Source organism: Bubalus bubalis, chromosome 11 (genome assembly GCF_019923935.1).
Source record: "Bubalus bubalis isolate 160015118507 breed Murrah chromosome 11, NDDB_SH_1, whole genome shotgun sequence".
NCBI lineage: Eukaryota > Metazoa > Chordata > Mammalia > Artiodactyla > Bovidae > Bubalus > Bubalus bubalis.
In genome coordinates this window covers 43,657,233-43,674,165 of record NC_059167.1, presented here as the reverse complement: position 1 = coordinate 43,674,165, position 16,933 = coordinate 43,657,233, and the positions used below count along the sequence as shown (strand labels likewise).

Here is a 16,933-nt window from a genome sequence, read left to right as displayed (position 1 = left end):
TGCATCTTAGCTATCTGGAGCCAACATCCTGTCCTTCTCTGTCCTGAATTCCCCTCAGACCACAAGGTGGTAGTGGCTGATGGCCTGATCATGGGCAATATTTGTTGTTTACTGATATGGAAGGCAAAATTTCTAACTCTAGACTAAATGTTCCAATTTTCCAAAAAGTTTTGGATATCAAGTATCATGGGGCGATTCTTATTTCCTTTCTTAAAAAATTCTTATTTATTTGGCTGAGCCAGGTCTTAGTTGTGGTGTGCAGGGTCTTTGATCTTCATTGTGGCACTCAGGATCTTTAGTGGTGGCATGGTCAGCATGTGGGATCTAGCTCCCTGATCAGGATTGAACCTGGGCCCCCTGTATCGGGAGCACAGTCTTAGCCCAACTTTCTACACCAGCCAAGCAAGGGGACCTTGGTGTACAAAAAGGCCAGAGACACAAAGACCATGGAGAACAAAGCATTCTTTTCTGGGTTTTTTTTTTTTTTTGATCTTCTGCTTTGTTTCTACTTTTCAGATTATAAACTCCCGAAAGGCAGGAAGTATATAGGCCCTGCTGAGATCTAGATGATAAACATTTAGATCCCTTCCCCAAGAGGCTGACAATCTAGTAGCAAGGATATGACACATTTTAAAACATTTTTTTACCTTTGGTCCCACTCAATAAGGTATCTCAGATGGTTAAGAGAGGGATGGTATGGGGAGGGAGGAGGGAGGAGGGTCCAGGATGGGGAACACATGTATACCCGTGGCGGATTCATTTTGATATTTGGCAAAACTAATACAATTTTGTAAAGTTTAAAAATAAAATAAAATTAAAAAAATAAATAAATAAAAGAAAATGAAAAAAAAAAAAAAAAGAATCTGCCTATAATGCAGGAGACCTCGATCTGATTCGATCCCTAGGTCAGAAAGATCCCCTGGAGAAGGGAATGGCAACCTCTCCAGTATTCTTGCCTAGAGAATCCCATGGACAGACCATGGGGTCACAAAGAGTCAGATACAACTGAGCAACTAACACTTTGTACTTTATTTTTCTACTTGATGAGGCATACCTTGTTTTATTGCATTTAAAAATACTTTTCTTTTTTAACAAATCAAAGGTTTGTGGCAACACTGTGTTGTCAGATTGTCAGATGCTTAATATTTTTTAAGGAATAAAGTATTTTTAAATTAAAGTATTTGCTTTTTAAAGACATAATGCTATTGTATACTTAACAGATCATCAGATCAGATCAGTCGCTCAGTCGTGTTCAACTCTTTGCGACCCCATGAATCGCAGCACACCAGGCCTCCCTGTTCATCACCAACTCCTGGAGTTCACTCAGACTCATGTCCATCGAGTCAGTGATACCATCCAGCCATCTCATCCTCTGGCGTCCCCTTCTCCTCCTGCCCCCAATCCCTCCCAGCATCAGAGTCTTTTCCAATGAGTCAACTCTTCACATGAGGTGGCCAAAGTACTGGAGTTTCAGCTTTAGCATCATTCCTTCCAAAGAAATCCCAGGGCTGATCTCCTTCAGAATGGGCTGGTTGGATCTCCTTGCAGGCCAAGGGACTCTCAAGAGTCTTCTCCAACACCACAGTTCAAAAGCATCAATTCTTCAGTGCTCAGCCTTCTTCACAGTCCAACTCTCACATCCATACATGACCACTGGAAAAACCATAGCCTTGACTAGACGGACCTTTGTTGGCAAAGTAATGTCTCTGCTTTTGAATATGCTATCTAGGTTGGTCATAACTTTTCTTCCAAGGAGTAAGCGTCTTTTAATTTCATGGCTGCGGTCACCATCTGCAGTGATTTTGGAGCCCCAAAAAATAAAGTCTGACACTGCTTCCACTATTTCCCCATCTATTTCCCATGAAGTGGTGGGACCGGATGCCATGATCTTCGTTTTCTGAATGTTGAGCTTTAAGCCAACTTTTTCCCTCTCCACTTTCACTTTCATCAAGAGGCTTTTGAGTTCCTCTTCACTTTCTGCCATAAGGGTGGTGTCATCTGCATATCTGACGTTATTGATATTTCTCCTGGCAATCTTGATTCCAGCTTGTGTTTCTTCCAGTCCACCGTTTCTCATGATGTACTCTGCATATAAGTTAAATAAACAGGGTGACAATATACAGCCTTGACGAACTCCTTTTCCTATTTGGAACCAGACTGTTGTTCCATGTCCAGTTCTAACTGTTGCTTCAGATCATAGTATAGGGTAAATACATCTTTTATATGCTCTGGATAACAAAAAAATTGTTTGACACAGATTATTGCAATATTCACTTTATTGCAGCAATCTGGAATGGAACTTGAAATATCTCCAGGGTACATTTGTACTTAAAGCTTGTTCACAAGTATAGTGAAAGCCTGTTAGGAAAAACAATGGGTGGATCAATTTTGTTGACGAGAAATGCCTACTTCAGGGACTTCCCTGGTGGTCCAGCGGCTAAGACTCCAAGGTCCCAATGCAGGGGTGCCCACGTTCCAGTCTTCTTTGGGGAACTAGATCTCATGTGCTGCAACTAACAGATCACACGTTGCAACTAACAGTTCACATGCAGCAACTAAAGATCCTGCATACTGCAACTTAAGTTTCCATATGCCACACTAAGACCTGGTACAGTCAAAGAAATAAATTTTTAAAAATATTTAAGAAAATAATATTCTACTTCAGTGAATTGAAAGTTATAGCTATGCTGGCTGAAAGAAGCCAGATTCCCCTTGTCCCTCAAAAGTATATAGCGCATAATTTCATTACATAAAACTCTATGCTGGAGAAGGGCTTCCCAGGTGGCGCTAGCAGTAAAGAAGTGAAAGTCACTCAGTCGTGTCCGGCCCTTTGAGACCCAATGCACTATACAGTTCATGGAATTCTCCAGGCCAGAATACTGGAGTGTGTAGCCTTCCCCTTCTCCAGGGGATCTTCCCAACCCAGGGATCAAACCCCCGTCTCCCGTATTGCAGGCGGATTCTTTACCAGCTGAGCCACAAGGGAAGCCCAAGTGGTAAAGAACCTGCATGTTAACACCAGTGATACAAAAGATGCAAGGTTCGATCTCTGAGTGAGGAAGATCCCCTGGACAAGGGCACGGCAACCCACCTCAGTATTATTGCCTGGAGAATCCCATGGGCAAAAGAGCCTGGTGAGCTACCGTCCTTCATGGGCTCACAAATAGTCGGACATGATTTAGTGACTGAGCACTAGAATGTGCAAACTGATCTATAGTGACTGAAAGCACATTAGTGGTTGTTAAGAGGGCTTCCCCAGTGGCTCAGGTGGTAAAGAATCAGCCTGCAATGCAGGAGACCCTGGTTCCATTTCTGGTTCGGGAAGATCCCCTGCAGAAAGGGAAAGGCTACCCATTCCAGTATTCTGGCCCGGAGAATTCCATGGTCTGTATAGTTCATGGGGTCGCAAACACACAAACGACTGACTGCCTTTCACTTAAGAGGTGGTGATGGGGAGGGACAAGATGGAGGAATTAAAGAGTGGAAGGAAATTTGGGGGTAATGAATACGTTCACAATCTTGAGTGTGATGATATCCTGGATATATCAATATGTCAACACTCGTCAAATTGTATATTTAACTACGCATAGGTTATTGGAGGTCAATTATTCCTCAAGAAAGCAGTTTTTAAAAGATTTAACAAAGAAGCACATCACACAGGATCAGACAGAGGAACTCCTGACGCTTTTCTGGAGTATGAAAAGCAACATTTAATAAATTATCCCTAATTGTCAAACCTGGGCTGGTGCAAGAGCAAAAGACAGACAGAAAACCTGCACTCTGGTTTAGGTGTGTGGTGTATACGTGCCTGTGGGTGATTTCTGAGGAAGGCAAGGCTAGTGCCCACAGTTAAAGACAGAAGAATTTTTGCTAGCAGAAACAGAGGAAGCTAGAGGAAGAACATGATTTGGGGTAAGACAATTTTGCATTTTGGACGAGGAGAGAATAACTTCTAAGGCCTCCACCCTCGCTGAGGCACAGCCAAAGGCTAGGGAAAGCTGCTCAGAATGCAGACAGAGGCCAGGCCGAGTAAGCAGAGATGAGACCATATCGCAACTCCCGCCAGGGTCCCAGAGGTCTGGAACCTTAACCCTCAGCTATCGCTTCCTTAAGTTCCACTCCCCAAGCTGAGACAGACGTTTGTAGAAGATCGGCCTACGTAGTCCACGCAGACCTGGGGAGAACAACCTACCCAACTCGGCTAACACGGGGCGGTGCGGGTAGGGCGCTCGTGCCCGGCGCGTGCGCGCGCGGCGCGCTGAGACGCGGCCTGGAAACGAGGGAGCGCGCGCCCTCCACGTGACCCGGCCCGCGGGCGGTGACGCACACGACGCGCCCCTCACGTGGTCTGTCTCCAGCCCCGTCGCCGGCGGAGGCGGGCGCGGGCGCGTCCCTGTGGCCAGTCACCCGGAGGAGTTGGTCGCACAATTATGAAAGACTCGGTTTCTGCTGCTAGCGCCGGAGCTGAGTTAGTTCTGAGAAGGTTTCCCTGGGCTGTCCTTGTCCGGCGGCCTCTGCTGCCGCCTCCGGAGACGCTTCCCGATAGATGGCTACAGGCCGCGGAGGAGGAGGAGGTGGAGTTGCTGCCCTTCCGGAGTCCGCCCCGTGAGGAGAATGGTACTTGACCCACTCAGGCCCCGGTGGGGGAATGGCCCGGGGGTTGCGATCAGGGAAGCGGGAGGACTCAGCTGGCAAGTGTGTGAGCGGGGCCGCTCTTCCTGGGGCGAAGGATCTCGGATTTGCGTTGAGGCTTCCGGGCTTGCCGTGACGGGACAGGAGTGCGGATCTTTTCGCGCGTGAGGGGCAGGAAGCAGGTAGCAAATCTGGCGCCACAGCTTGTTGCGGGAATCCCCTGAGCGGAGCCTGGGCTCCGGGGAGGGCCCCTCGAGGCGGCAGAGGCGCGAGCCGGGGAGGACCTGGCGGAGCTGAGCGGCCGCAGCGCGCCAGACGCAGCGCTCAGCCTCCAAGCTCCGCATCTCCCGGGAACGTGTTCCTCCTGGCGCTTGTTGCTGGCTGATAAGGGAGCCAAATGCTCTGTTCAAGTTCCGCAAGGAAGGGGAGGGAGGGCTGAGAAGGGAACAAAAAAGGGATAGAGGATACGGGTTTGGAACTGTGCCTTGTTTGCTGCGCAACGTGTACTCCACAGGTACATTTTCTTTTAGAGCCAAAGAGGAGGGATTTGACGATATTGACGCTAGCTCTGATTTGGAATTTTCTTTAGCAAGAATTAAGGGTTTTTATTGGGCTTCCCAGGTGGCTCAGTAGTAAAAAAAAATCCGCTTGCCAACGCAGGAGACGCGGGTTCGATTCTTGGGGTCGGGAAGATTCCCTGGAGGAGGAAATGGCAACCCACTCAAGTAGTCTTGCCTGGGAAATGCTATGGACCGAGGAGCTTGGCGGGCTACAGTTTATAGGATCGCAAAGAGTGCGACACGACTGACCGACTAAAACAATAATAAGGGTTTTATTGGGGCGCTGCTGTAGGTACGCGAGACGATGCGTTGTCTGGGTTTGTGTCGAACCACCTCATCCGTTGCCGTAGAGAAGGGTTGGTCGTGTTTTAAACCAAAGGTGCGGAGACGGATGCGGCGCATTGCAGCTTTTTGATAGAAGTTTTTGTTAAGGCCAGGAATAAATTAGAAAATTTCTTACAAAAAAAGTCATTTAGATCAGGGACTTGAAAGAGCGGGTAGGTGTTCCTGGTCTAGATAGGCTTCAGGCGAACAACTCTCCCTCTGCTGGAATCTGGCAGGTATACTTTTCTCTAGAAACTAATTCAAATGCCATACAAAACTGAAACTACGAATATAGTTACACTTTGACTAAATAGTACATCTTTCCATTATTTTCCACCTTTTTGGGTAAATGTAAAGTCAATAAAAATGCCATTTTACCTTTTTTCATGAATTTTAAAAAGGATATAAGTTCATCTACCAACACTAAACTTTAACATTTATTAGTTTAGTGGATTTTAAGGGAAGCTTTTTTTTTTTTTTTGGTGGTGGTGAGGGGTTGAATCAAAGTGGTTTTTATTAAAAAAAAAAAAAAAAAAACAGCAAAGCATTAATAATGACTCTTCAGTGATGTCTCATTTTCTTAGATGGTAAATAGCATACATTGAACATACTATTTAAGTATTTAGAAAAAATTTAGATACATTAGAAAATGGAAATGGAGGTGATTCATCATCTTCAAAACCATTGCTTCCTACTGTTTTGTTAAAGCAACCAGATGAATTTATTTCTAGTGACTTTCTAGTGAAAGTCAATTGCTTAGTCTTACCTCAGGTGCTGTTCTTAAGTCCAGTCTCTTAATGTCTTGCTGTTTACATACGTTGAAATGCAGCTTTCAAAATTTAAGATGTGTTTTTCTTGTGTTTGCTGTGTTCCCACTTTGTCCTGTCTTTTATATATGTGTATATAGCAAATGCACTCTCCCAGACAACATGTTTGTATACAACATTGTTGTTTCTACAGGGAGAAATTCTCACTGTAAAATTTGACAAGAAGAATCTGGTTTTATTTTTTATGTTTCTTGAGTCCTGACTGCTGTTGAGTCTTGTGATTTTCCCTACAATTTACAATTATAGTGAAACCTTAGGATAACCTAAGACTGAGGTTCTCCGATAATGATAATTTGTTGAGCCTCCTGCACTTTAAAGTCAACATTGTGACCTGAAAGTTTTCCGAAGTATGCTGTAGTTATAATTCCTACTGTAAAATCTTCTGTTTCTGGTAGTCATTTTCTTCTTTGACACTAAAAGAAAGTGTACAAGAATGTTCTGTACTGCTTTGAAACTAATCAGCCAAATGACCAAAAAAAAACAAAACCAAGAAATACAAGTTAATCTGGCATGGAATAAAATTTCTTACAAAATTAAAAACTATGGCTATTAGAAGTATTTGTTTTATTCATTTGGTTAACACTTAGTATTTACTAAGGAGAAGGAAATGGCAACTCACTCCAGTATTGCCTGGAGAATCCCATGGACGGAGGAGTTTGGTGGGCTACAGTCCACGGGTCGCAAAGAGTTGGACACGACTGAGCAACTTCACTTCACTTTAGTATTTACTATATTCTAAGTACAAAGAGTAGGACATGACTTGAAATGACTTAGCATGCAGCACGCACAAGCACTGGAGTGGCAGAGATGTGATAGACAAGTTTCCTACTTTCAAACCACTTACATTCTGGTTATTTATATAAGAACTAACTATCTGTCTGTTGTCAAAGGAAGATGCCTACCTTACTTCACAAAACAAATACTTAAGTGTCTACTGTGTTGCAGATTCTATGATACTCTGTCTTGAAGGGCAGTATTGATATGCAGAAAAGCAAGAGAGTTCAGTTGCTCAACCATGTCTGACCCTTTGCTATCCCATGGACTGTGACACACCAGGCTTCCCTGTCCATCACCAACTCTCAGCACGTGCTCAAACGCATGTCCATTGAGTCGGCGATGCCATCCAGCCATCTCATCCTGTCCTCCCTTTCTCCTCCTGCCTTCAGTCTTTCCCACCATCGGGGTCTTTTCCAGTGAGTCAGTTCTTCGCATCAGGAGGCCAAAGTATTCAAGGTTCAGCTTCAGCATCAGTCCTTCCAATGAATATTCAGGACTGATTTCCCTTAGAATTGACTGGTTTGATTATTGCATAGATTACTGTGAAAGGGTTTAGGGTAATAGATTGCATAGATTACTGTTTAGGGTAATCAGACAGAAAAGAAAGTCTGGGTAGGCTTGCAAAGGAGCTGATATTAAAGGTGAGTCTTGTACCGTGTGTGCTTGCTTCAGTCGTGTCCAACTTTTTGTAACCCCTCGGACTGTAACCTGCCAGACTCCTCTTTCCATGGGATTCTCCAGGCAAGAATACTGGAGTGGATCGTCATGCCCTCATCCAGGGGATCTTCCTTACCCAGCGATCGAACCAGTGTCTCTTATATCTGCATTGACTGACAGGTTCTTTACCAGTAGGGCCACCAGAGAAAAGGCAATACTAATTAATTAACCTGGAAGTAGAAGAGATGTAGAATTGGTGGTTTTAGTTTGAGGGAACTGAGCTTTAGAAGAGGAGCATGCATAGTTCATCTGAGATCTATTATACAAGTACTGTACATAGTTTAGAATGAATAGAGTATGAGATGATATAGTGTACTAGTGCGAGTGTTATAAAGATAGGCAGGGACCAGTTTTCTGAGGGCAATGTATGTCAGAAAGAGAAGTCTTGATTTTGTTCTGGAGATTAAGGATCCACTGAAGGAACAGTATGGAAGGTGAATTGCTGTGTGTTTAAACTAAAAATGGAGATCATAAGAAGTCTTGAGCAAGACTGAGCAAAATATTTAGGACTTGAAATAAAGAAGATGGAAAGAAGGAACCAACTGAGGTGTTTAGTAGAAGTTAGAATATTTAGTACTTGGCTCCTTCGGGGAAGGGTGTTTGTGTGTGTGTCGGCAAATGTCAGTAGTAAGAACCAGATGTAAAATGAAAACATGAAATAGTTGAAGCCATTACTTTAATACGTGCACAATGTAGTGTTTAAAGGCAGTACTTAAAATATGTATTTTCAATTTTGATTTTTAAATGAAGATCTATTGATGCAAAAACCTCTTAAGAGTTAATTTTGAGAATTTTGCCAGTCATAGATATTTTTGATACAGTGCTCTGACATTCTCTTTCTTTAACATTCTAATGTGGGAAATTTGAAACATAAAGGTGTAATAGTAAAATGAATCACCATATACCCATGACCCGTTTCAACAGTTTGAAACATGTGAATATTGTTTCTTCTATTAACTCTCTCATTCTCCATCAACTGGATAATTTAAAAACAAATCCCAGACATGTTCCATCTATAAATACTTCATTATGTCTATCTGTAAATCCACAGTATTGTTGTGCTCAGTCGTGTTCCATTCTTAGCTTCCCCATGGACTGTATCCCACTAGGCTCCTTGTCCATGGGTTTTTGCAGGCAAGAACACTGGAGTGGGTTGCCATTTCCTATTTGCAGGGATCCTCCCAACCCAGGGATCAAACCTGAGTCTCTTGCGTCTCCTGCATTGGCAGGCGGGTTCTTTACCACTGTACTTCCTGGGAATCTCTTACAGTACTATTAGCACACTCAAAATTAATAATTCTTTAATATCATTAAATATTCAGGATAATGCCTTAATTCTTTTTTTTTTTCCCAATTGATTTGTTTGAATCAGGATCCAAAGAAGTCTACATAGCATTTGGTTTGATAAATAATTCTCAGTCTTTGTACCCCCCTGCCCACTGCTTTTTTTCCAGTCTTGTGATTTACCATTTCATGGGGAAATGCATTCCCTTTGCCCTGCAGAATTTCTCACAGTTGGGACTTCGTTGCATGTGTCCGTGTGGCGTCGTGTAGCATGTTCCTTTCTCTGTATTTCCTGTGAAGTTGTGGTCGATCTTAAGACGCTTAGATTCTTGTTTGATTTTTGGTAAGACTACTTGACAGGTAATGAAGTACTTTGTATTGAATTACATTAATAGGCACATACCGTGTGGCGGTTTTTCTCTTTTAGGTGTTAAAGATTATCTAGTGGGTTGCTTGAAGAAGGCAATGGCACCCCACTCCAGTACTCTTGCCTGGAGAATCCCATGGACAGAGGAGCCTGGTAGGCTACAGTCCATGGGGTCACTAAGAGTCAGACATGACTGAGCGACTTAACTTTCACTTTTCACTTTCATGCATTGGAGAAGGAAATGGCAACCCACTCCAGTGTTCTTGCCTGGAGAATCCCAGGGACAGAGGAGCCTGTTGGGCTGCCGTCTAGGGGGTCGCACAGAGTCGGACACGACTGACGCGACTTAGCAGCAGCAGCAGTGGGTTGCTGTTGTCAGCTGCCTGATCTTTTAATCGTGAAGTTTCCCATCATATGTTCACATAATAGTAGCAATTGGTGATTATTGCCATTGCTTAGTTATTTCATTCTAGATATCTCTTTCTCCTTTTTGGCAGGGGTGATGGGGGGAGCCTTTCAGCATGTGATTAAATTGTACAGTTTTTTGGGGGGTGGGTAACAGCTTTTTAAATGCCTGTTTTAAGTTTGGTGCCTGGAGACAAACTTCAGAGTAGTTGAGATTTGTTTAGAATATGAGCAACATTTGGCTGTCTATGGGAATTTGAACTGAGTCATTTATGTGAGTTAGTATTAAAAAAAACTTAGATGTGTGTCACTTTTATAGCATACTTTGCAAATTATTAGATTAGTTTGAATATGAGTAAAAAGTGTGACTTGGAGAATTGGACCTCTTCTAGTTTATCTTTATAAAAACAATTGGTTTAAAAAAACAACAACAACAATTGGTTTAATTTGGTTTAAGTTCATACATTTAGATATTTTGTTCACCCTTTGGTTTGGTTCACCTTGGATTTAGAAAATTATTCTGAATCTTTTGGGGGAACATGTATTTAGTTTCCTGACCATTTAAAGGTTTTAGAACCCTGTTAAAGAAATTTTAGATATGGAGGTAAGCAGTTCTTTGAAACTGATAGACATGCCTATTCACTGAAGCATTTTTTGCCAAGTCACACTCTTTTACGAGCATCACTGTTACTGTGTCTGTGAAAGGCAGATGATAATCTTTTTTCTACTTGACCCCAGGAGCAGTACTCGGATTAAAGTCTGTGAAACACTGTCCTTCCTTGCGTCATGAAAACATGTTCGTAACACCTCAACTATCCCAGCTACCACACTTCTGGAAACCTCAACCTTTGGAAACCCAACTCCTCATAGAAGGGAAAAAAAGATTTTGAGCCAAGCCATTATCAGAAATATGGCAACCTTGAGCCCAGAGTTCACTGGTGGAAAAATATGTGCAAAGTGAAATTTAATAGGCTTACTTACCTACTTTGCTCTGACAGTTTGGTAGTTCACTAGAAACGATAGAAGTTATTTGGGAAGCAGACTGCTTCTGCAAGGAGGAGACTGGAGAAACATTCACTAGAATAGAAAAATAGGACTGTAAATTACCCTTTAGTATGTGAACCAGTTCTTCCTTGTTTTTGAGTATTTTACCATACCCAATACCTGGAAGGGCTTCCCTGTAGCTCAGGTAGTAAAGAATCTGCCTGCAGTGCAGGAGACCCCGGTTTGATTTCTGGGTTGGAAAGATCCTCTGAAAAAGAGATAGGCTTCCCACTCCAGTATTCCTGGGCTTCCCTTGTGGCTTAGCTGGTAAAGAATCTGCCTGCAATGTGGGAGACCTAGGATTGATCCCTGGGTTGGGAAGATCCCTTGGAGAAGGGAAAGGCTACCCACTCCAGTATTCTGGCCTGGAATATTCCATGGACTGTATAGTCCATGGGATTGCAAGGAGTTGGACATGAATGAGCCACTTTCACTGTCTTTCACATTTTCAGTACCTGGAAGATACTCTACCCAGAAGGTATTCCTGACTAAAAAAACTGTGATAGGCTTTAGACAAATTTTCACAATATTAGCTAACGTGTATTAGCATATAGCATTTTGGAGAAGGAAATGGCAACCCACTCCAGTATTCTTGGCTAGAGAATCCCATGGACAGAAATTCTGGCGGGCTATAGTCCATGGTGTCACAAAGAGTTGGACACAACTAAGGGACTAATATTAGCATTTAGCTGTCATTGTTCTAAGTGCTTTGAAAAAGTAAAAGTATTAAAGTTGTACCTGACTCTTTGTGACCTCATGGACTGTCGCCCACCGGGCTCCTCTGTCCATGGAGTTGTCCAGGCAAGCAAACTGGAGTATGCCTTTGGTTGCTTTTGTAGTGTTGCTACATAGAGTATATATACTATGTTGTGGTCCTTTGGTGTTCCTAAGTTTGATATATATAGAATTATGTACATCTTTTTATGGATCTTGGTTTTTTATTGAAGTATAGTTGATTTAAAATACTGTACTAGTTTCAGGTGTACAACATAGTGATGCAATATTTTTATAGATTATACTCCATTTAAAGTTATTATAAAATACAGGATATAGTCCCTATGCGCCACAATATATCCTTATAGCTTACTGTTTTTGTTTTTTTTTTCATTTTAATGAAATTAGATTTTGGAGATTGTCATGTTGATACATGTAAGGTTTAGTTTATCCCTTTGAGCTGCTATATATTATTCCATTGTAGGAATAAAAATAAATAAATATAAAATGTTATCCATTTTACTGTTATTGGGCATTTAGGTTGTTTCCAGTTTTTTATTAATGATGTAACATTCTTGTGTATATCATGAGAATTTTTCTAGGAAGTATATAAATAGAATTGCTGGGTCACAGGGTAGGTGCATCTTGAACTTTGTAGGTATTGCTGGAGTGTTGAGTAAAGTAGTTCTGCAGTTTCCACTCCCTCTAGAACTGTGTAAAAATTCCCTTTCTTTTTTCCAACATCTTTGCCAACATTTAATTGCTTAGGTTCTTCTGTTTTGCCCGACCCATGAATGTAAAGTAGTTCCTCATTGTTCTAATTTGCATGTCCCTGGCCATGAATAATGTTGTGTGTCATTTCAGGTTAAAAGTTTTTGGCTATGGTTACTTTCCTTCTGGTGAATTCCCTTTGCTCAGTTTTCTAATGAATTACATTTTTCTTCTTTACTTACTTGTAGAAGTTCTGTATGTAGTCTGGACAGTATTTTTTGTTGTTTGTTTTTTGTTTTATGAGCTACAAATATCTTCTCCAGTCTCTAATTTGTTAAGTTTTTATTTTGTTAATGGTGGACTATTTACTTATTTTTAGATTGTTGATGTATATTGGTTTTTAGTGTAATAAGTTATCAGTATTTGAGCGACTGATCTGATCTGATCTGATCTGATCTGATTTTCTTTATAGCCTGAACTTTCTCTTATCTTGAAGTCATAAAGCTATTTATTTATTTTTGGTTTTGCTTTTTCACATTATGACTTAACCCATCTAGTATTCATTTTGGATTCTAGTGTAGTGGTTCGTATACATATAATAATCATACTGTCTCCTGATTTGTACTGCTCTCTCTGAAATCGCTGGGTCGTGTCCAACTATTTGCAACCCCATAGGCTGTAGCCTACCAGGGTCCTCTGTCCATGGGATTGGCCAGGCAAGAATACTGGACTGGATTGCCATTTCTTCCTCCAGGGGATCTTCCCACCCAGGGATCAAACCCAGGTCTCCTGAATTGCAGGCAGATGCTTTACCCTCCGAGCCATCAGGGAAGCCCATTGCTCTCTCTAGCACTCACCAACTTTTCTTAAGTGCAAGTTCCTGTTTCCAAGTGATTTATTCCATTGTTCTGTTTGTCTTTTTTGTCAATGTATTTATTTGGATTTTTTAGTAATCTTTAGGTGTCTACATAAAATTTCTTGACTTTGTATAAGAAATTAAATTTTTTGCCAACATATGTATCATCCTTTTTCTCATAAAACAATAAGTTTTGATCCCTTTTCATTTTAATAAAACTTCTTTATGGTAAAATGATAAATTATTCTGAGTTAGACTTTATTTAGAATACCTGAGAAATAAATTACTGCTGTTTGAGCTAAATTAAAGTTGGTCACTTTTTAGACTCAGTGTCTGAGCTTCAGTTATTTAATATGTTGGACTCCATGGAATGACACAGTGGCAACTGCTCATACTTAGCTTTATCAGACATTTTCTATCTTTTAAATTGGAGCAGTACTGTAGTGGTAAGCAGGCAGGGTAGCAATCTCCCATGAGGTCAGCAGGGCAGCAAAACCAACAGAAAATAAGATTAAATGTAGAAGTTGGACTCTCTTTGCAGACATAGTCATGGTGTGAATCTGATTCTTTTTATTTATTTTTGGCAAAAGTCTAACAGTTTATTGGAGCAGACTAGAAAAGTAGTCACTAAAATGACAAAAACAATTTTTTAAAAAACTTTTAATTTTATATTGAAAACAATTAACCAAGTTTTATTTTTTAATGTGTAAAACTTTGCCAACTATTTATTACTCCACAGAAGCTTTTCAGCAGTGTCTTTAAAACCTGTTCGGAGAGTTCACATCTGAATTATCAGTAATATCTAATTAGTTAAGTGATTGGCAGCCTTTTAAGCATAAGAGCAGAACTCTATAGAGTAGGGGCCTGAGTGCCAGGTCTCCTACAGAGGAAATCAAAGAATGCCAGCCATTTTCAACATTTGCTTCAAGCTAGCCTTAAGTTTTCTTTGTCATTATGCCTTTGCTGACGGACATGTTGTCCAATGTACAAAATTACCACAGAACTCAGAATTTCTAGATCTGTAGTTTCACTTAACTTTTGTAAGCTATTGCAGTTTATTAGTAGGCAAGCTTCCTTTTAATTTGATTGGCTTTTCTTTTGAATATGGTCACATTTTCCTGTTTCTTCTTATATCTAGTAATTTTTTATTATATCATAGATGTTGTGAATGTTATCTTGGAGAGACTGTGAGTTCTGTTTTAGTCCTCTGAAGATTATTGATTTTCTCTTTTAAAATAGTTGCTACCGATTGAATGTTTGTGTCTTCCCAAAATTCAGTGTTGATGTTATTTAAAGACAGGGCTTTGGGAAAGTAGTTAGAATTAGAGGAGGTCATGAAGGTGGGGTCATTATACAGAGACCAGAGAGCTTGCTCCCTATTCCCACCTTGTGAGGACACAGTGAAAAGACAGCTGTCTGCAATCCAGGGAGGGGGCTCTCAGATGCAGACCTTACTGGCCCCTTAATCTTGGATTCCAGTTTCTAGAACTTGGAGAAAATGAGTTTTGGTTGTTGAAACCAAAGTTGTCTTACGGTATTTGTATGGCAGTCAGGCTTCCCCACTGCAGTACTCTTGCCTGGATGGAGGAGCCTGGTAGGCTACAGTCCATGGGGTCGCTTAAGAGTCGGACACGACTGAGCGACTTCACATTCACTCTTCACTTTCATGCATTGGAGAAGGAAATGGCAACCCACTCCAGTGTTCTTGCCTTGAGAATCCCAGGGACGGGGAAGCCTGGTTGGGCTGCTGTCTATGGGGTCGCACAGAGTCGGACATGACTGATGCGACGCAGCAGCAGCAACAGGCTTCCCTGGTGGCTGAGGTTAAAGCGTCTGCCTCCAGTGTGGGAGACCCAGGTTCAATCCCTGGGTCGGGAAGATCCCCTGGAGAAGGAAATGTTAACCCACTCCAGTGTTCTTGCTTGGAGAATCCCATGGACGGAGGATCCTGGTAGGCTACAGTCCACGGGATCTCAAAGAGTCAGACACGACTGAGCGACTTCACTTCACTTCACTTTTCACTTCATTGCAGTCAGAGCACATTAGGATAGTAGTTGATTAACCTGACTGTACTCAAATTCCAAACTCTGACTCCTTCAATGGGCAGTAAAAATATCTGTTCAGTTAGTTACTCTATTCTTAACTGACCTGCTTGGAATCTGCCCCATGTATGCATGCTTCATGGGTCAGCTAGATTTCAGCAGTGTTAATATGCAGCATTTAGGGTTCCCTTTTTTTGTGACTCTGTCCTGTGCAGGACTTTTCCCATCACTTTCCAGCTGCTGTTGTCACCTTGAAGTTTGTATTCTGGTTCTTCAAGCCAGTAAAACTATGGAATTTCTATTGGAGTTTTAGCTACTTAGTAGGTATGCAGTGGTGCCTCTCTTAGCCATAAAATAGGAAACTCACTCAGTACTGTTCCTTTATCCTGAGTACAAACTTCATCTGATTCCTTCCTGCTTTTTGTTGCCTGTTCAGTGCTGCTAAGTAGTTTTCTTTTTTTTAATTTTTATTTTATCCTGAGTTTATGGTTATTACCTTTGGAGCTTTAGTCCAATAAAAGCTCCATAGCTGGAGGCTCCTTTCTAATATTAATATATAGAATTGTTGGGTGTATTTAGTTGTAAAAATAGATTGATTTTCAATGTTACCTTGAAGTAGAACTTTTAAAGCAGTCCTTTTTTTCCCCCCTCAATTTTCACTATCAGTATCTAGTCAAGAAGGATGTGCTGGTACTGATTTGTTTGAAGAGTAGAATGTGGTTAGTAGACTTCTTTGTAGCATATATGCCCCTTATTGCTAGGAGACAGATAGGAGGAATTTATAATTGAATTTTGAAGCATTGTTGAGATATGACTGTGTGGGGGGCATTTTGCTAAAAACATGGATCATAATCTTCAGAGCAACTTTGTGAGTTAGGTATGTTATTCTGTTTTATGGGTGAGGAAACAGAAGTTCAGACACTTAAGGTTGCATTAATAGAATAACCAACAATGAACAGGTTATTTTGAACTCCAGAATCTGATCTCTTTTACCGCTGAAGATCACGTTTCCCTCTTTTGCTAACATTCTGTGGTTATAGTTTTTACTTTACCTAGAACATTTAAGTTTAGGAATTTTCAGATTTGTGTCTGTAGTGTGCCATCTTTTGGTATAATACAGTAATGCAGTCTAGCAAAAGGAGTATAAAATTAGGAATTTTTATATGTATTTATAATCCAGGGCACATTTTATTGGATTCTTGATCGTAGACCAGAAGCTCAGAATTTCAAAAATTGTAGAAACCTATTATTGGGAATGATTTGCCATTATCAGCTGGGGTATGTCACTGTCAGGCATAGGAAGCCAATCCCTAATGTAATCAATGAATGCCATAAATGACAAAACTGCTGTGTATGGGGAGAATACATTTATATTTGGTGTTTACACAAACAGGAGAGGTGGTAAACCCTTGAAATAAACTTGGTGAATAATGAAGATAGGGGAAACTGTGATAGTCTTGAAGCGTGGTAATGTTTTTGTATGTTTCTGTAGGCACAAAATTTGATAAAAATTTGTGAGCATCAGAGTGACACTATTTAAGTGACTTACCCAGTTCAGTTCAGTCGCTCAGTCGTGTCCGACTCTGCGTGCGACCCCATGAATTGCAACACGCCAGGCCTCCCTGTCCATCACCATCTCCCGGAGTTCACTTAAACTCACGTCCATCGAGTCG

General features: G+C 41.3%; 1 protein-coding gene across 5 annotated transcripts in view; it reads left to right on the top strand.

Annotated features, from left to right (window-relative positions):
- The first annotated feature begins 4,343 nt into the window (after window positions 1-4,343).
- TRPM7 (transient receptor potential cation channel subfamily M member 7) overlaps window positions 4,344-16,933 on the top strand; it is a 114,070-nt gene continuing 101,480 nt past the window's right edge. For all 5 annotated transcript variants that reach the window (XM_006077783.4, XM_044925006.2, XM_006077782.4 and 2 more), the window contains exon 1: window positions 4,344-4,617. In XM_006077783.4, the coding sequence (XP_006077845.1) occupies window positions 4,615-4,617 (3 nt within the window). In that variant the 5' untranslated portion in view covers window positions 4,344-4,614. The remainder of the gene's footprint in view (window positions 4,618-16,933) is intronic.